The sequence below is a fragment of the Silurus meridionalis genome, chromosome 13, assembly GCF_014805685.1.
Source record: "Silurus meridionalis isolate SWU-2019-XX chromosome 13, ASM1480568v1, whole genome shotgun sequence".
Classification (NCBI taxonomy): domain Eukaryota; kingdom Metazoa; phylum Chordata; class Actinopteri; order Siluriformes; family Siluridae; genus Silurus; species Silurus meridionalis.
In genome coordinates, this window is record NC_060896.1 from 4,530,381 (window position 1) to 4,550,588 (window position 20,208).

General features: G+C 38.6%; 1 protein-coding gene across 1 annotated transcript in view; it reads left to right on the forward strand.

The window, feature by feature from the left end:
• Positions 1-18,312, forward strand: part of tars3 (threonyl-tRNA synthetase 3) — a 19,064-nt gene extending 752 nt beyond the window's left edge. Inside the window, exons 3-19 of the mRNA XM_046864139.1 lie at positions 183-370; positions 3,349-3,472; positions 4,557-4,681; positions 6,064-6,181; positions 6,346-6,410; positions 6,503-6,581; positions 6,723-6,869; positions 10,721-10,819; positions 11,757-11,923; positions 12,520-12,682; positions 12,842-12,979; positions 13,207-13,284; positions 13,545-13,645; positions 13,741-13,845; positions 14,235-14,307; positions 14,884-14,998; positions 16,729-18,312. Of these exons, the coding sequence (XP_046720095.1) occupies positions 183-370; positions 3,349-3,472; positions 4,557-4,681; positions 6,064-6,181; positions 6,346-6,410; positions 6,503-6,581; positions 6,723-6,869; positions 10,721-10,819; positions 11,757-11,923; positions 12,520-12,682; positions 12,842-12,979; positions 13,207-13,284; positions 13,545-13,645; positions 13,741-13,845; positions 14,235-14,307; positions 14,884-14,998; positions 16,729-16,877 (2,034 nt within the window). The 3' untranslated portion in view covers positions 16,878-18,312. The remainder of the gene's footprint in view (positions 1-182; positions 371-3,348; positions 3,473-4,556; positions 4,682-6,063; positions 6,182-6,345; positions 6,411-6,502; positions 6,582-6,722; positions 6,870-10,720; positions 10,820-11,756; positions 11,924-12,519; positions 12,683-12,841; positions 12,980-13,206; positions 13,285-13,544; positions 13,646-13,740; positions 13,846-14,234; positions 14,308-14,883; positions 14,999-16,728) is intronic.
• Positions 18,313-20,208: the final 1,896 nt, after the last annotated feature.

Below are 20,208 nucleotides of genomic sequence, written 5' to 3' on the forward strand. Positions count from 1 at the left end.
CACGTTGCATCAGTAACATCAGACTGAATATAGAATGGTCATATTTCCTGTGACCTTTGTGTGCCTGAAGCTGGATCAGAGTAATTAGATGAACCGAGGAGAAAATTGTTCTAATGCATGAATGATGAATTATATGAATTGAACTTGTCTGATAATGCGTATTTTTTTTTGTCCCCAAACAGCTGAACCCATGGCCTGGCTACATCTCCGAGCGCCTGGAACTCTATGAACGACTGAAGAAGGAGAGTGACTCCAATCTGGCCAAGCAGGCAACTAATAGTGAACCCATTTCAGTCCAACTGCCTGATGGACAAAAAGTGGAAGCTCGATCCTGGATCACTACGCCGTACCAACTCGCCTGCGGGATCAGGTGGGCTTCTGGTTTGGGACGTGAAATCTCTAATAGATATCTTGTGTTGTAGACTGCGTGTAAGGCCATGTCTATAAAATAACGTCAACGTTGAGATCGGTTCGGTTTTACAAAATGAGGGAGGAAATTGTTCTTTGGGTCCATTGATTCAAACAAACGCACTAGAGCAAGCCGTGATATTATATAAGGGGTTTCTCCTGATTATTTGTAATTGAATTTTGGGTATCTGGACTTGGATTTTTAGATGAATATAATTCAGTATTTTTGTATTACCTTGCTTCTACAAACAGTTCAAGATTCATATTTCATAAAATGTGAAAGGAATCATAATTCTGATGATCAAAAAAATTTTATTTGAGTATCAGCTTTTATAAAAAAAATAAATAAATAAATAAATGTCAAATTAAAAAATCTAAATTTTAGGATTTTAAAAGTATATTATATACAAGTATACTGTTTTTTTTTTTTCTTCGCTCTCGCTCTCGCTCTCTCTCTCTCTCTCTCTCTCTCGTGTTGTATTTCTCTGTAAAATTATTCTCTGTTTTACGACTACAAATGAGACCAACAGCCAATCATCATTCTGTTATTGCCTTAGATCTTACTCTCGCATTGCACTACAGATGTAAAACATTTTATTATTATTTTTAAAATCTAGGAAAGTGCAAACTTGGCAATATTTGGCTTGGAGAAAAAAAAAAAAAGAATTTAGGGCTCGGTTAAGGATAGTTGTGTATTTGTGTGTGTTTTTTTGATGTTGTGATATGTGTATTATATTTAATTCTTGATGGTCTTAAAAGGCTTTTAAAAAAGTCTTAAATTTTATTTGGTGAAACCTGCAGAACCCCTGTCTTTTATACAAAGTGAGAATGGGGGAAAAAAAATCATATTTATGAAACGGCAAGAGCCTTCAAACTCTAACCATCATTTCTTTGGGGGTGAATGAGTGGTGCCCCAGTGATGGACTGGAGTCCCTTTGCTGCATTAACACTTGTAGGATAAATACACTATACAACTAACTAGATGACCATGTGCTTGTTGAACATCTCATTCCAGATCTTCTGGAAAGATGTTCCACTGGATTTTAGGGCGTGGCTGTTGGGATTTGTGTTGATTCATTTACAAAAGCATTACTAAGATCTGGTACTGATGTCGGATTAGGAGATCTAGGGTTCTTTGTGTTGTTGTTCATCCCAAAGGTGTTCAGGGGGGTTGGTGGTTGGAGGTCAGGGCTTAGTGTAACAACCATAACACATCATGTCTTCACCTTGTATGAAATTTGATTAAAAACAAAAGTCAGCACATTGGTGGTGTGGGATGACCAACATGTTGGAAGTGTTAAAAGACAGCACCCTCTCCTGAGAGTTTTGTTTTGAATCTCCAGACTCTTCAGTTGGGTTTGTGCCGAGAGACATTGTCAAGCTGGAACAGGTTTGGACTTTTCGTGTTTCTGGGGAAATTGGCATTCTAGACAATTGTGTGCTTGCAATTTTGTGGCCACAAGCTTGGGGAAGAATCACAGATGGATGATGCACCTGATGATGCACCTATAGGCTGGAAAAATCAAGTCAATTGATTTCAATTATTAAAAAGAGAGTTTTCTAGAGTCTGGAGATTCCAGTAAAATTGTCACCAGGAGAGGGTGCTGTCTTCCAACAAATCCTACATGTTTATCATCACACACCACACACACGTGCTGACTTATCAATTTTCATACAAGCTGCTGGTCCTGATGTATTATATGTGTGGCTGTCTGGGTGAATTTTCACTTCATGTTTCCTTAGTTATATAACACAAGAACATAAAATACATATTAAATGGTTAAACTCAGGAAATGTACTATTTTCAGAGGTTGGGGAAAAAAGGAATTTTTTTTATTTGATGGCTGGGAAAAGATGGCAAAAGTTGGGAGGGGGCAACAAAAATCTTGAAAAGTGATTTTAAATGCTAATTAAACAGTTGGAGAAACATTTTGTAACTAATGAGGTTAATAAACAACAGGTCAGTAAGATGACTGGCTATAAATAGTGTATCTTAGAGAGGCAGCGTATCTCAGGAGTAAAGATGGGCAGAGCTTCACCAATCTGTAAAGGACAGCATCCACAAAATGTGGAACAGTTTCAGAAAAAATGTAAACATAAGCTTGCAAAGTTGAATATCTCATCATTTGCAATACATATCATCAAAAGTTTGAAAGAATCTGAAGAAATGGGACAAGGATGAAAATCTATTTTGAATGGCCGTGATCTTTGGGCCGTCAGGTGGCATTGCATTAATTGTAATTGATTCTGTAATGGAAATCACTGCCTTGCCATACTTCATCTATTACTATAGCATAACGTTGTAGTAGAAGAGTCCAGGGGCTGAACTGGCCTGCCTGCAGTCTGGACCTTTCACCATTCAAAAACATTTGGTGCATCATGAAATGAAAAATACAACAAAGGACACCCAGAACTGTTGAGAAGCCTGTATCGGACACGTCGGACAACATTCCTCTCAGAAAACTTCAGCAACTGGTCTCCTTAGGTTCCAGATGTATACAGACAGAAGACATGATGCTTCACAGTGGTAAACATAGCCCGGTCACAACTTTTTTGCAACCATCACATTGAAAAAGATCAAATTATTACTATAGGAGTTCCTGATTTCTTTCCTTTTTACAGAAATATTCTAATACAAATACATGTTTTGTCACTGACCCAAAATCCTGTCTCAGATAAGAACCATACTTCATCACCTGGAGGTGTTTTTAGCTGGTCAGCCTCTCGTCATACATTATCTTATGTAGTTAAAGCCTTGTTGGATTCAGGATGGTGTAAATACTTTTTATTATGAAGCCTTATCAAAAATAAATCACTGACTTGGTGTTCTCTTTGCTGAATAGACTGTATATGAGGAGGTCTTGTGATGCAGTTTGAACACTTCTTGTTATAAACATGTTGCAGTGATAAGTGTTTGGTGTGGTGTTTGTATTCCCGCAGTCAGGGTCTGGCTGATAACTGCGTGGTTGCCCGTGTGGATGACGAGCTGTGGGATTTGGATCGACCACTGGAGAAAGACTGCAGTCTGGAACTGCTGCGCTTTGACAATGAAGATGCCCAGGCTGTGAGTGCTATATTTTTGGCCTTTTTCTTAGTTTTTTTTTTTTTTTTTACCTGATTCTTCTTTAGTTTTTTCCTCAGTCCCCTCTGAATTTTAGCATCTTTAGTAAATTCATTCGCAGCTGCTGTACATATGAGTTTACAGAACATGTCCAAATGGTTTTTGAAACACATGCATGTTCTGTTTGTTCACATGCAACTAGTTAGGTAAAAGGCAAAAACACAAGAATTGTACAGAGAATGAATGGAAGAAAGATCTGTGAATAGACAAGTCCAAATTTAACATTTTTAGTTCACTAGTTCTTCTAACAGAAGAACAGGAGAGATGATGTTAGCAGACTGTTATTTGGTGAGTAAACTATCAGCTGGAGTGTTATCTCTCCTGGAATTGGCCTGCCCAGTCACCACACCTAAATCCTATAAAACTTCTCAGGAATGAACTGGATCACAACAAAGTCAAGGCCAAAAAACACTTTGGGGTGTTTTACAAGAGGCTCAGCAAAGTATTACAGCTGAACGTTTGGAGAAAAGAATCGTCCGGTGTGTAAAAATGTTATTCATGCTAAAGGAGGATTTTATAAAATGAAAATACCATGGAACATCTTTACATTTATATGTTTGTTTAGTCAAAGTAAATTGCGTAGACACAAAAACACTCCTCTGTCTCTGAAAAACCATAAATGACTAAGTGTTTCCACAGTTTTCACAGGCATCTCCATTGTTGGCTCAGATGTAGTCTAATATGATCAGCACTTAATACATAATGAGCAATAAAATAAAAAGAACGGTTGGCGTAGCTGATATCTTTCTTTTTTTTCTTCATCTATTTTAATGATAGTAAAAGTTGTTGCCTGGAAAGTTTCTTTGCCATGAATCCCTTTTGGCATTTTAAAATTCCCTTAATTTTATTCCACATTACTTCAGATAAACTAAATATGTCTAATTAAATGTAAAATAAAAATCTGTGCCGTAAAAGTTTGATAGAATTAGTACTCCAGTAATTTTGGTTTACATTTTCTGGTACGTAGTGATGTATTTCTTTAGAAAAAGATCATAATTTGGTCACATCTCGTTCTCTGTACCTGCAGGTGTACTGGCACTCCAGTGCCCACATCCTGGGTGAAGCCATGGAGCGATTTTACGGAGGCTGCCTGTGTTACGGGCCTCCCATCGAGAATGGCTTCTACTACGACATGTTTCTGGACGGCCAGAAGTGAGTTTTTGGGTTATATCAGCACCAATTTCTCAATTCTGATTTCATTTACTATAACAGTTCAGGGAGGCTGTAGCCAAGTAGTAAATGCATTAGGCTTTGGATTGGAAGGTGTTGAGTTCCAATCCCATCCACATCAAGCCACCACTTTTGGGCCCCTGAGAAAGGCCCTTAATCTTGTAGCTGCTCATTTGTATGAATAAGATAAATGTAAGTTGCTCTGGACAAATGGCCTAAATGTAATTGCAATATAAAGGCAAATCACACATTTATATATTTTTCGTGTAAAAGGCTCCAGTGTTCGTGCTTTGCAACATCCAGGGGTAAAGCTGAAGATTTTACGCATTTTTTAGTTTCTTTGTAGCTATGATTTTACCTCAGGAAAAGGCTGTTTATAGCTGCTATAATGCAAGTGTTTCGCGACTCTCCGCAATTTGAAGCGTAACCAAAACTGGATAAAAATGCGAATAAAATTTACACCCTGCTCAAATGATATAAAAGGCTTTGAATATATTTAGTGGTCGAGTTGATATTGATTGTATTCGGACATTCTTTTCTTTTCTGTACTTGTTTGGTGTAAATAAGGTGGACCGGTGTTTTGAGCATCGCTCAGGGTTTGAGCTGTGGAGGAATAAAACTGGGAAGTTTTTAACATGCTGCGATATTCAGCGCTGTCAGCTTGGGCTTTTCACACACACAGCACTATTGAGAATAGCGTGAAAAGGAAAAACTCTGGCAGCGAGGAGCGGTTGTGTGGATGAAACAGCTTGTAGATCGAATGGGTCAAAAGACAAAGACGAGAATCGTGCAAGCAGACAGATGGGCTACAAACCTGGCAGATTGTCTTATCTCAGAGAGAAGTGCTCATCAGATTTGTTTCAAAATTCACTTCGAAAAGCTCGGGATCACTTCGTGGTTGAATGGGTACCTAAAGATTTAGGACTTTGGGGATAAACAACCTTTTAATCAATACTCTAAAACTTCATATAAACATATTCTGTTTCTCCATCATTGAACATCTAAGGGCTCTGGTTTGGAGGAGTTGGTTTCGAATCTTTAATGATCTCAGATTTTTAGCTAATGAGTTCCTCAGGAGCTCCTGGTTCCACAACTCCGACTGTACTGTTTGTAATGTTTTAATGGTTAGGGTCACCGAAAATGAGGATGGGCTCCCTTTTGAGTCTGGTTCCTCTCAAAGTTTCTTACTCATACCATCTGAGGGAGTTTTTTCTTTGCCACATTTACCTCAGACCTGTTTATCTGGGATAAATACATATAATTCGATTTTTGTTCTATAATTCTTACATTCTGCGAAGCTGCTTTGAGAAATGCTTCGTTGTTGAACGCACTTGAATTGAAAAAGTTGAATTTTCTCTGGTTAGAGGAGTGTCGAGCACGGAGTTCGGGGATCTGGAAACACTCTGTAAGGGCATCGTTAAGGACAAGCAGCCGTTCGAGAGACTGGAGATTAGCAAGGAAACGCTGCTGGAGATGTTCAAGGTAAAATAGTTAAAAATTTGGAAACGTTTTTGAGAGACCCATCCGACTTTGGAGTTGAAACGATAAATCATCGCACCACTCCAGTGTCGATTCTTTTCCTGTAATGAAGTCGTTTTATATTTGAAGATTTGAAGATCGAGCCTCATCTTGCCTTTGTTTCACAGTACAACAAGTTCAAATGTCGGATCCTGAATGAAAAAGTGACCACCCCTACCACTACCGTGTACAGGTAAATGAAAATGGCATTATTTCTAATACTTTTTCTTAAATTTATTTTGGTGATTTGATTTGTACTGGTTCTGACCGATGCTGTATTGTTAGATGTGGTCCTCTCATTGACCTTTGCCGTGGTCCTCACGTACGCCATACAGGCAAGATTAAAGCCCTGAAGATCTATAAGGTGTGCGTCAAGATGTACATTTTACACATTTGTAACCTAAAAGCATAACGTTAAATATACAATGACAAATTATAATATCAAACGATTGCTTTCTAGAGAGACACATGTTTCACAGCTAATTTGGCTGCATCTGTTGTCTAGAACTCATCCACGTACTGGGAAGGTCGGTCAGACATGGAGACACTGCAGAGAATCTACGGGATCTCCTTCCCCGACACAAAGTTGCTGAAAGAGTGGGAGCGCTTTCAGGAAGAGGCCAAGAGCCGAGACCACCGGAAAATCGGAAAGGTGAGGCAGCAGCGTCAGGAATCATGGGTTATGCGTTCAAGTTCACGTTGAAAGAACTGTGTACCGAACAAAAGCTCATATGATTTCATTATTTTAATGATTTGATCATTTTGGTTTAACAGCAGGTCTGACTGTTTGCAGGGCGAATAAAAATCAGCAACAGCTCATTGACGGGGTTTTTATAGCAGGTGTTAGAAAAAAATCTCCTTACACCAAGTTTGACAAGACCAATACGCTTTCTTTGTTAAATAACAGCGCTTAAATCTTTATTGATTTAACAATTATGCAAAAAGGCATCAGCATCTGTCAGAGTTTTAATAGTTTTGTAGAATTCTGAAAAAAAAGGGGAAAAAAATGTAATTATAAATGGTTAAAAATTATAACTGGGCATGCCACAACATCAAATGTAACTCTAAATGTATAAAAAAAAAAAAGCATGAATAGGCATGGCACACTCACCAAATGAAATTATACATGAAGTAAAAAAAATCATTGGCTGTTTCAGAATTAAATGTAACTGTAAATGAACAAAAATGCATTATTGGCCTTTCCAGAATATAACGTAGCTATAAATGGATAAAAAAAATAATAATTAGCTGTTCCTTAATTAAATGTTCTTTACTGTAAATGAATAAAAAGCATTATTGGCAATTTCAGAATGTTAATTGTAACAAAAAAAAGCATGAATTGCCATGCCTCAACATCAAATGTTACTATAATTAGATAAAAAGCACAAATAAATTACATGCCTCAACGTAATGTAACTATAATGTTACATGCCTCAACGTAATGTAACTATAAATGGATAAGAAAAGCGCAAAGAATTACATGCCGCAACATCAAATGTACTATAACTGGATAAAAAGTATAAAATTACATGCTGCAACATTAAACTTAAATATAAATATATAAAAAGCATAAAATTACATGCCTTAAAATCAAATGTAACTATAACTGGATAAAAAAGCATACAATTACATGCTGCAACATTAAATGTAAATATAAATGGATAAAAAGCATACAATTACATGCTGCAACTTTAAATGTAACTATAAATGGATAAAAAGTATGTTGTGTTGCAATATTTTTTTACTCATTGCTGCTATGTGAAAGGAATAAACTGCTTAAGCACATTATTTTCATATAGGAAAATGATCTGTATCAGGATGGAAACTGTACCTGGACTTTAACACACCACTCCATTGCTTGTTTTGTTTAGTTTTTTTCTTTATTCTCTGTAAATGTTGCATCTGCAGGAGTTCAATCTTTGGTCCTGAATCCAATCCAAAATGTCCCTGTTTTGTTCCACATGTCCAGAGTATGACTCGTAGGAGAACTAAAGCACACACTGAACTGGAGCTTTTTTCTGTTTGTTTAATGAGAGTTCCTGCATTAGTACAGAAGAACTCATTATTTTGATATTGAATGGCTTGATGTGAATTCCAGCTTCCCCGAGAGCACTGGGACTTGACAGAGGAAATGGAGCTCGTTTCTCTGAATCAGAATGAAGGTTAAATTGGGTTTAAAAAGCAAATAAATGAGCGTGTGCTGGCTTTAATCTGCATGCAGCGCGTATTGACGGAGGGAATTGGATCTAGTGGTCTCGGCATTACGTTCTTTTAAGAAAGCCGATCAGCATCGGTGTCTTGGAAATGCACAGAATACATTTTCACCCGCCCCGATCCGTCCCTGGTGAACAGCAAAGGCACTCTGCTTATGTCACATTCGCGATTGGCGTGTGATCCACACTTCCTACTGATCCCATGCCGACCAGCTGGTTCTTCAAGAGAACCACTTCCTGTTCCTGTACATTCCTGATGGAGGTATATATTCAACCGAGGAAGTGGAGTAGTGTCAGATTTTGAGTTTAGTGTGCGGTGTTGCGAGTCATGTCCTGCCCTGCTGTCTATATGTTAGTGCTCTGAAGTTGGAGGGCTCTGAGAACAGTTTGTCTTGGGAGTTGAGAACAGATTTGGTGCTGTGTGTCACCTCAATTCCCTGTGGAGATGGAAAACTTTGGCACCGGGAGTCCTACTGAACATAAGTGGCCACTGATGCCTCTTTCTTCCCGTCCATGCTGCACTTTGTTTAGACTTTGGTCAGTGGAGTCCTGCTTTACCCATAATGCTGTCACTTTTAGAAATGACTAATGCTGTGATGTGAAGTAATGATGTAATTTATAAAAAAAAATGTATTCTATACAAAACAATATACAGAGTGTTTCCTCTTTTTTTTTTTTTTTTTTTTTTTGGTTCGTTCAGACAGACAGCAAATCATCAAATTAAGAGCCTTCTAACAGAAGCAGACTTCCTTTTCCTGTTGTGTCTGCAGGTAGTTGCAGCTCTACCTCTGCCATGTTAATCTTTGTCTCTATGTGACTTTCAGAAAACGCCTCGGTCTCCGTAGCGTTGTGATGAGAGAACGTGCTCGAGAAACAGTTAAGCGACAAGAAATCAACCTACTTATAAAATATTGGTCACAAATTATCGGTCACTTTTTAAATAATAAAGGCGCATCTACTAATAATTGTTATATATACGTGTGTGTGTGTGTGTGTGTGTGTGTGTGTGTGTGTGTGTGTGTGTGTGTGTGTGTGTGTGTGTGTGTGTGTGTGTGTGTTTGTTTGTTTTCCCGGGTTCTTGGTTTTATTTTGCTGATCAGTTAATCACCACTGCAGTTGATGCTGACAGGGAGCTCCGGAAGATCACAACACTTGGTTTATTGACAATTGAGATGTGAAACTCCTACATTAGCAGATTAAACGGTGCATCTCTCTCTCTCTCTCTCTCTCTCTCTCTCTCTCTCTCTCTCTCTCTCTCTCTCTCTCTCTCTCCACAACTCCCACACTCACTGCTCTTTTCTCCGATTTCAAATCATGGTAAACTTTAGATTTCACTCCTTATAAGTCAAGTCAAGTTTATTTCTATAGCGGTTTTCACAACAGACATTGTCTCAAAGCAGCTTTACAGAAATCAACAGTGAAGGTGAACGGTGTGTATTTATCCCTGATGAGCAGCCGTGGCGACTGTGGCAAGGAAAAACTCCCTTAAGATGTTATGAGGAAGAAACCTTGAGAGGAACCAGACTCAAAAGGGGAACCTCATCCTCATTTGGGTGACATCAAGATATATAAATAAATATATCCGTGGTTACTGGTACAAAAATGTTGATATATCGCAATGCTGATGCCAACTTGTATCCGCTGCACTTTTTTTATTTAATTGTTTTAATTTTTTTGATTGATTCATCACATCGTTAAATTTTATGCCGATTCAAATCTGTGATTCTTACTATCTCTAATGTAAAAAAATTTGCCTCTAGTGGAATGGAGCATTAACCCACACTTAATCTCTACAGACAGTGATGTAGCAGCACTTTAGTCCTTCAATTTGTCCAATTTTCTCACCTCCTTTCACCATCTGCACACTCTTTCACAATCGTATCGTCAGCACCATGACGTTCGCCAGCTGGCCAACCGGAGTCTCAGGGTCTTATAGCTACATCTTGAGTTCAATATTTTTATTGTCTTTGATGCTGCTACAATACATTGCATCATTAATGTAACAATCACTCTATTTCCGCTGTGTGTCTCTCTCTCTCTCAATCTTTCTTTTTCTAGTTCTCTTTCCTTGGAAAATGAATTCTGAGTCTTGCTTGTTTGTTTTGTAACTCTGCCCGCAATAACAATGTCCCCTGGTAATGCAACTCGAAGGAAATTCTCACAGGGATGAAGGAAATACAAAAATATAGCACCAAGCAAAAACAAACATCCATTTAAATGAACATATTTTATTCTCTCTCTCTCTCTCTCTCTCTCTCTCTCTCTCTCTCTCTCTGATGAAATGAATCAGGATCAGGAGCTGTTCTTCTTCCATGATCTGAGTCCAGGCAGCTGTTTTTTCCTCCCTCGTGGAGCCTACATCTACAACACTCTCACCGAGTTCATCAGGGTAAATCTGCTCCACACATTCATATGTTACCATCTGTACGCATTACGTAACACTGTTCCTGCGTCGGATGGGCAGATTCTCGGTTACGCAGTGTGTGGTTCATGATGTGCTTTTCTTCTGTGTTTGTTGTGAACTTCTGTAGGAAGCAGGTCGATTTCTAATGGCGCAATAAAGATAGTAAAGACAGTATGTGACTGCGATTTAATGTCAATTCAATTCGCCGATCCAGAGCTGTGAAAACTAACACCAATTCTTTATAATTCCACACATTTTTATTAATGCAGCATGCGTTTCTGTATGAGCATTTTTATAAAAAATATAAATAAATATAAAAGAGGTGAAATGAAAACATTCAACGCAACAAGCAATTCACGACGTCCTTTCTTTATTCGGATATTTGTGTAAAAAAAAAAAAACTCCAACGAGAAATCATTTTTGATCACTAAACATTTGTTTTGCGCTGAAAAAACTGATTCCGCCATGATGCAACACATCCGGCATTTAAATCCATCCGTGTGGAAACGTGGCAAGAGGTCCGTTTCGTGTCCCGATGAATTATTTAATTTAAAGCGCCGTAATTACTTTAAAACATTTACAAGAATATTTAGTCTTCATGCCCTATGTTGAGTTTGGTTTCACTAATAATAAACATACATTTGCATAAAGCAGAAATATTTCTCCACGGCCGTGTTGATTAGAGTATTAAAATTAAAATAGTATTAGCGTATACTGAATTTCATTGGCTCTTGTACCTTGCACAATCACAAGGTTGAATCGAATTTAATCTAATCTAAAAACGTATGTAATCCCAGTAAACAGTAATCCCCCGAAACTCGCAGGGGTTACGTTCTAAGACAACCCCCCACGTGAAATAGTACACGTGTGATAGTTTAAGCCGTGTTGTGTAAGATTGTGTGTTTGACGTGTGTATGTACAGGAGGAGTACTGGAGAAGAGGTTTTCAGGAAGTGGCATCTCCAAACATCTACAACAGCAAGTTATGGGAGACGTCAGGCCACTGGCAGCACTACAGTGAGAACATGTTCTCCTTCCCCGTGGAGCAGGACATCTTCGCCCTCAAGCCCATGAACTGCCCCGGACACTGGTAACGGGATTTTCTTCATCCTAAGCTTCCTATAATTCACTAATGACTCCTTTCTGTCTGTTACATTCAGATTTTTCTTTTTCTCTTTCTTTCCATCTGCTATTTTTTCTTTCTTTCCTTCCATCCCTCTCTTATACTCTTTCTCTCACAACAAACCTCTGCACTGGGTGCGCTCACGCTCTTTCTCTCTCTCTCTCTGTGTTCTTTGTCTTTCTTTTGTTTGTTCTTTCATTCTTTACTGCTCTCTGAATATCTCACTCCATCACCCAATCTCTCCCTCTCTCTACTTCTATTATTTTTTATTTTTCTTTCTTTCTTTCTCTCACTACCCACCTCTGTACTGTGTGCGCTCTTTCTCTCCCTCTTCCTCTGCTTCCTTTCTTTGTTTGTTCGTTCGTGCTTTACCGCTCTCTAAATATCTCACTCAATCATTCAATTCCCCACCCCTCTACTTCTATTCTTTCTTTCTTTCTTTCTTTCTTTACCACTATTCTCTTTCCCTCACTGTTCTCCTCTGTACTTGTTGCTCTGTGAATATCTCTCACTTCATCACTCAACTCTCACTCTCTCTCTCTCTCTCTCTCTCTCTCTCTCAGTCTGATGTTCAGTCACCGGCCCCGGTCATGGAGGGAGCTGCCCCTAAGACTGGCGGATTTTGGTGTTCTTCATCGTAATGAGCTCTCGGGGACACTGACTGGTCTCACTCGTGTCCGTCGTTTCCAGCAGGATGATGCTCACATCTTCTGCACCATGGAGCAGGTACGATTACTCTGAACTCCTAAAACTTCAGGACATTCTCACAAACGAATTTCATGTTTTTCAAATGTGTAAAAACAATGACCGTTAACTTCCTGTCGGTTTTGTTACAGTATGATCAATGGGTTTCTCACCAGGTTCCTTTTTCTCCTGTTTTTCCAGATTGAGTCGGAGATGAAGGGCTGCCTGGACTTCCTGCGCTGCGTATACGACGTTTTCGGGTTCTCTTTCCAGCTGCATCTGTCTACCCGACCCGAGAAGTTCCTCGGGGACGTTGCCGTGTGGGACTATGCCGAGAAGGTGCCTGAGGAGTTCTAGAGATTGGTTCTAGGATTATTTTCACTTATTCACTTATTGAGACTGGTTCTAGATCAGCTATTCATTTAGACTGGTTCTCAAGGAATTTTACTAAAAACCTGAGAAATAATAGTGCTCTTTACAGGATTATTTAGAAAATGATTCACAATATCGGCTATTAATCCATTTCAAAGTAGTTTCACTTAAAATCTTATCTCCGTATGGTGCAGCAACTTGAGAACAGCCTGAACGAGTTTGGAGAACCGTGGAAGCTAAACCCAGGCGACGGAGCTTTCTATGGGCCGAAGGTGAGACCAGGACAAAATATCTTAGATTATGTCATAAAATAAATTCACTTTGCTGGGAAAAATTTCATCTGGATTACTTGAACATACTAATAAACACAACAAATAACAGCTGGTGACTTTAAAATGGTTTATTTCTGGGGAATTTTTTTTTGGGCCGGGAAAAATTTGATCAGTCAAATCTTGCTGGTGAGAGAAAATGTAAATTTTGAACCCTGCTTATATACAGTAGTTCATTAATTGTCCCCATTATGCCGCTCCAGATAGACATCAAGATCAAGGACGCCATCGGACGTTATCACCAGTGTGCCACCGTCCAGCTGGACTTTCAGCTGCCTATTCGCTTCAATTTAACTTACATCGGGTGAGTAACGTTACTATTCCATCTACGTTAATCACCACTTCAGTCTTCTGTACACTTCGATTGCGCGAACGTTTCAAGATCGAACATCTTTACAGGAAAGACGGAGATGATAAATCCAGACCTGTGATTATTCATCGTGCCATCCTGGGCTCTGTGGAGAGAATGATCGCCATTCTTACCGAAAACTACACTGGAAAATGGTAACAATTATATTTCTAGAACAACAAACAAGTCAATGAAGCTATTTCAGGGTTAAGGGCCTCGCTCAAGAGCCCAGCAGTGGTGGTGGTTGATGGTGTTAGGATTTAAACTCATGACCTTCTGATCAGAAATCCAACATCTTTACGACAGAGTTTCCACTTCCCAGTAATCATTTACATTTATGGCGTTCCCCAGACGTCCTTACACAAACCTGACCTTCTGAGCTGCCACTTTCCCTTTAAGACGCCCTCTTTAGAACAACACTGAAGCCACATGGTTTTGGAACGCATGCAATAAAGTGCTCTTTAATGTATAAAAAATGAATGGCGTTTGTAAGTAATTAGTATGTACATGCTGCATGTTTAAACGTCATTTAACGTTTTCTCAGGCCGCTCTGGATATCTCCACGCCAGGTCATGGTGGTGCCCATCAATCCGTCCCTAGAAGAATACGCCAATGCGGTAAGCTACTCTCCTGGGTCTTTCTCGATTTTAGGTTTTATTATGTCAGTTTAGTTTTAGATTCGATCTAATAGTGGGCCAAAGCTCAGAATGTCCATTTATTTAAGGTTTAATTTGTGATATTTGTGAGCTGTGTTGAAATGATCTTTTAAAAATCATCAGTATCAGTTCATGTAACATCTCAGGAGCACCTGGTTTCACAACTCTAACTGACGGTATATGACTGTAGAAAAGACATTACTCCTAATCATGCACTCGGCTGCTCATCATTTTATCACACTCTTGGTGTCACCCAGATGAGGATGGTGCTCCCGTTATTGAGTCTGGTTCCTCTCAAGGTTTCTTCACTCCAGGCTTGCTTTGAGAGCAGAATGTAAATTTTTTTTTTATAGAATGTAAGAATTATAGAACCAAGTCCATTGTGAAAAGCACTGTAAAAATCAAATTGAATTGAAAGGTCTGCTGATGTTAGATCAGTGTTTTTAAGTGGTCGATACCAGATAAAGGTGGGTGCAGATTGTTTTTTTTTCTTTTGGTGTGTGAGTCACTGCGAGTACTTTGTTCCACTGTGTGTAGGTGTGTAAGCAGTTTGTGGAGGCGGGTTTCATGGCAGACGCAGATCTCGACTCGGGTTGCCTCCTGAACAAGAAAATCCGCAACGCTCAGCTGGCCCAGTACAACTTTATTTTAGGTAAGAAACGATCAGAGGAAACAATCTACAACTCCAACTTTACCCTTTATTTGTATTTTTTTCTCACAATTGCACACGCTCTTGAGCACTATGAAGTTCGGTGCTCTATGTGACTGTGCGTGCAGGCTTGTGCTGCCATCTGTTGGCGTGTTACGAAACTAGTCTAGAAATTTTTGATACCACCTCGTAAACTATCGCACTGTGACACCAATTAGGGTTTTTACATGAATGTTGTACAGGTTATAGTAGTAGCAAGGTTTTCATGTTTTTTTTTTTGCAATATAATAATAATGTGTCAGCAGTTATTCATGCAGTGGTGTGCAAAATCGTGATCTTACTAAACAGCTACTTCATTTAGGGTACAATTTTTAGCAAACAAATATTTATCAATCAATGGACGCCTATTTGAAAGCTGGCAGACTGCAGGTTTCTTTCCTTCACCACCTTCTTCTATATGGACCAATTTTCTGTTCTGATCTCAACAAGTCACAATGCACCAGTTCCATTATGTCTCAAGATACAAGGAAGACATGCTTCCAGACTCTTCTCTGGTGGACGTCCGCTTGAAGACCGAACTGCTGAGTCTTCAGCAGTCTTTAAATAATGGACGAGGTGGTAGCTTGGATTTCAGATCCAAAGGTCATGAGTCAAATACCAGCCACAACAAGCTGCCACTCCTGGGCCCCTAAGCAAGGCCCTTAACCCAATAGCTGCTCTGTTGTATAAATGAGATAAACATAAGTATCTGAAGACCTACCTGTTCTAGAGGTTCTTTTCAGGGGAGGAAAAAAATAGATGGCTTTTTATTTTCTCTCCCGACAGAGTTCTAGACTTGCGTAATGACCCGGCATTAGAATGTATTAATTCAGGAAGAGGTCTGGATAAAGTGCTCTAGCTGAAGGGGGCGGAGCTTATTCCAGGGTGGTGAAAACCTAGAAACCTTTAAAAACATTTGCCTTGAAATTCCAAATCTGATCATACGCTATATTTCCAAAAGTATTGGGACACCTGACCTTTCCTGCTTTATGTGTTTCTTTTCCAAACTGCTACCACAAAACTGGAGGCACTCAATGGTACAGGACATCTTTAGATGCATATAATAAAATCTTGCATTTACTTAAACTTGGAAACTCAAAACCTGTTCCAAAGTGAGATTGTTGAAGATCTGGTTTACATGCTTTGGAGAGGAAGATCTTGCTGCTATAGAGCTCTGATCTCATTCCTACTGAACACCTTTGTGATGAATGTGAACGCTGACTGCACCCCAGGCCTCCTTACCTTTATCACTACCTGCCTTTCAAAAAACACTTGTGGCTGATGAACACAAATATCCATAAGCACACTCCAAAATCTAGAGGAACATCTTCCCAGAAGTGTGGAGGGAATTATAAGAGGAAATTGGGACTAAATGTGGAATGCAATGCTCAAAAATCACATACCGTACTAAAGACCAGGTGACCCAATACTTTTGCAAATAGTGTACGTCTAGAAAATTTGAGAAAGTACAAGATCCTTCTACTCTTTTGGTGGGTGTGTGTGTGTGTGTGTGTGTGTGTGTGTGTGTGTATGAATGTTCTCTGACTGTGAATGAATCTCCGGCCTGTTTGCAAAAGAAACACAATGCTGTTATGCCAACTGTTGAGAGCAGCTGCGGAAATTAACATGGAAATCGTTATGCATTATTTATTTATTTTTTCTCCCCTTTTTTTTTTTTTTGTTGTCCTTGGCAGTGGTCGGTGAGAAGGAGAAGATGACTAACAGCGTCAACGTGCGCACGAGGGACAACAAGGTCCACGGCGAGTTGACCGTGCCCGAGGTTCTGGCTCGGCTCGCTCTGCTCAAACAGTCGCGCTGCAGGAACGCTGAGGAGGTGTTCTGAACAAAGATACCCACCTGATTCGAATTCAGAGAGAAAAACGATCATTTGTCTGGTTTCTTTCAGTAGCAGCTGTTTGGTAGAAAATAATGAGTTGATTCGGTGTGTTGGTGTCATGATTTCACGGTTAATCACTGCGTATGAATGGATGCTTATTTCACCGCATTTCTGATTTATTTATTTTTTGTTCCCTTCAGTACTCCAGTGGCGGTGGTTCTTTTTGTGTCCGGCTGTAACTGTGGTAAAACAACCTCAGCTTGTGTAGAAAATGCAGCTACAGAACTTTTTATCCGTGTTCTAATCTGTTGCTGGAAATGTTTTCCATTGCTACCTCTGTGTCTTACTTTTCTTCTATTTCGCTATTCCTCTGGCAGTGACGCAAAATTCTCCAAAATATCTTGTCATTTTGGAAAACATTTATTTATGCACATATACTGTACCTACACAATATATGGACAAAAGTTTGAACACCTAACAATAATGTGATTTTGTTTTTAATATCCCATTCCACATTTAATCCCCGTTTTGCTGTTATAAGAACCTCCACCTTTCTGGAAAGATGTTCCAGTAGATTTTGGAGATTTGATCAGCCTCATCCAGCCGCTTGGTAAAGACCGGTAACGATGTAGGGTGAGGATGCCGTCAGAGAAAACATGAAACTCGTTACAGTTTTCCTTCATTCAACAAAATTGTTTAACGATTCATCACAAAGGTGTTGAAAAGGTTTGAGGTCAATCCAGATCTTCCACTCCAACCCATGTATACTCAACCTTCATGAGCTGGGTTTGTGCACAGGGTTCGAACAGGATTTGGCTCCAATTCTTTTGTCCATAAAGTGTGTTTTTATATTAATATAAGTTAATTAAAATTGGCTATTCATTTTTTGTTTATTTTTTCTTTTTTTTCAATTTACACTTAACAATACTGTGAACAAACATTTTAGACCGTAACACCCCTACAGCTGATTTATTAGGAAGGAAAAAAAGATTAAGGGAAAAAATCTCTGGATCGGAATCAGGTCATCAGACGTAACGGACAAAAGCAGGACAGGAAAACAGGAAACGCAGTTCTAAAGTGGGGTGTGATTATTTCGACGGTTCAGCAAAGAGGAAAACGCATTAAATGAAAGGTTTTCGTGAAAGTGAATGAAATTTCAGTTGTGTACGATGAAAGAAAGATTGTTTTTCAGTGCATTGTGTAACGTGAACGGTTTCATGGACACGTGGGAAGCGGGCGGTTGAGGTGGCGATTGGTTTGAAGACTTGTGAATACAGAAAAATCTTTTTTTTTTTTTCCCTTTTGAATTATTGCTTTCATGCCATATTTTGTTAAGAACACAGGAAATTTCACCCAGATCTGTCTTACATTGTGTGTGATGGGAAAAGCAAACATTTGATGACTGATGGAAATGATGATGAATAAATCGTTTTCTCAGCTAGTCCTGATTTAATCTTGATTGTGTGTGTGTGTGTGTGTGTGTGTGTGTGTGTGTGTAAAATAAATAATTCTAATGTTATTATTCCACCAAGACATAGATTTGAAGCCATAGTATCTCCTAATTAAAGAGTAATAACCATTTTATTAATTTTTAATAAACAATTATTTAATAAGGTTAATCTATTAAAATATCAGGTGTGTGTATATGTATATATATATTACACACGATATATTTATTCCATAAAACCCAGACTGGTTTTGTTGTGTGTGACGATTTGAATCATACATTGACTCCATATTTTCACCTCTGGATCATATCCTTATTTCTACTATTACAACCTGTAAAAAAAAAAAAAAAAACCTGACTATCATCTGACTTGCATGTGTAACATTTGAAGGAAATGAAACACAAAACACTCCTGGAGTAGACATGATTTATACGCAAGCCTTCCCACCCCTATATATCTCAGCTTTGTGTATGGTATACATAACGTCATCTTGTTTATTATAACAGCTGCTCAAATCTGAGCTGTAATTTTTTCCAGATCGTTCAGCTTCCTGATCCAGGTGTTTATAGTAGGGATCCAGGCAAATGGATTGTTAATATATAATAAAACTGTTCCTGATTAGATTCAGTGATGCTGCACAGCTTTCTTAGTCAGGGTTTCATCACAGATACAATTTCCACTAACCTCCAGTTTCCTGGTCACCTTTAACCAGCCCCGTGACTATTCCATGCTGCAGTGATCAAATAATGGTGCTAACTGATGCCTTCACATTTTGGACCAGCTTTGCTTTCGCATCTTATTGGCCATTGTTCTTTGAGAAGATCTAAAGCCCAATTCTTTCCTATAAAGAGCCAAATATCTACATTGATGGAGGTCCTTGGGCCAAAAATAAATGATGAATTCCATGAAACTATGATTAAATGAAAGTTATTTGATTTTATAATATTTAGAAATGAATAGATTATTCTGATTCACTAATGCAGTTTTATTTGCAAAGATCATGAAATGTATAGTGCAGTGAAAACATAGAAACAATCCCATTTAATATCAGTAATCTCTAATAAGAGACATTAAACTGGTTATATTTTTCAAAAAGATTTTCCAAACTGGGCTGAAGCTGACATACTGGCAACGCCAAGGATATCATGTTAATGAGAGTCAGTTTGTTTTTTAGTTTATACTTGTTCAAGTTCATTAAGCTGAAAGTCTGCTGAAAAGGAAGGTACTGCAAGAGTTTCTGCACCTATTACTTTCTACTTGACATGGTGCACTTGTATAGGGATCATGAAGTCATTTGGATTTTGGCCATAGAGCACCTTGATAACTAGCTTGTATCTGTTCGTAATATTTTACTCAAACCAGGTATAAAAATATATCAATTTGAATGAAAATTAAAAAAAATATATGGTAAAAAAAAAAGGAAGATGCTGAAATGTTCATCTGTGTTAATTGGCACCCCCCATCGTCTCATATATCTCATGGTGGCAAATGGCTAGCTTTGGCCCATGGATTCTCGTGTGGGCATCTCTGATCTAACCCTGAAGTGTATTTATATAAGTGGTGGACCGTCAGGGCCAGCAAGGTCTTCTCTGCTGGCCTAAACACTATCAGAATTGACTTACATATTTATCTATTTTTGTCCATAAATTATTACAATTATTCCCAATTGTCTGTTCTCTCAATTTAGTAGCTTCAGGGTTTCTGTGGTTGTTGAACTTTCATGTTATAAGGTTAATATCAATGCTTCTGCTGGAGATGATGTATACGGATGGTGCAGCTGTGGCTACAGTGAAAGGAGACTTGTTGAATTGTGTTCATTGGGTTTCTTTCTTTAGCATAAATTAAAATAAAATTGCAGTTAGGTTTTTTTTTATTATTTTGATTTTCAT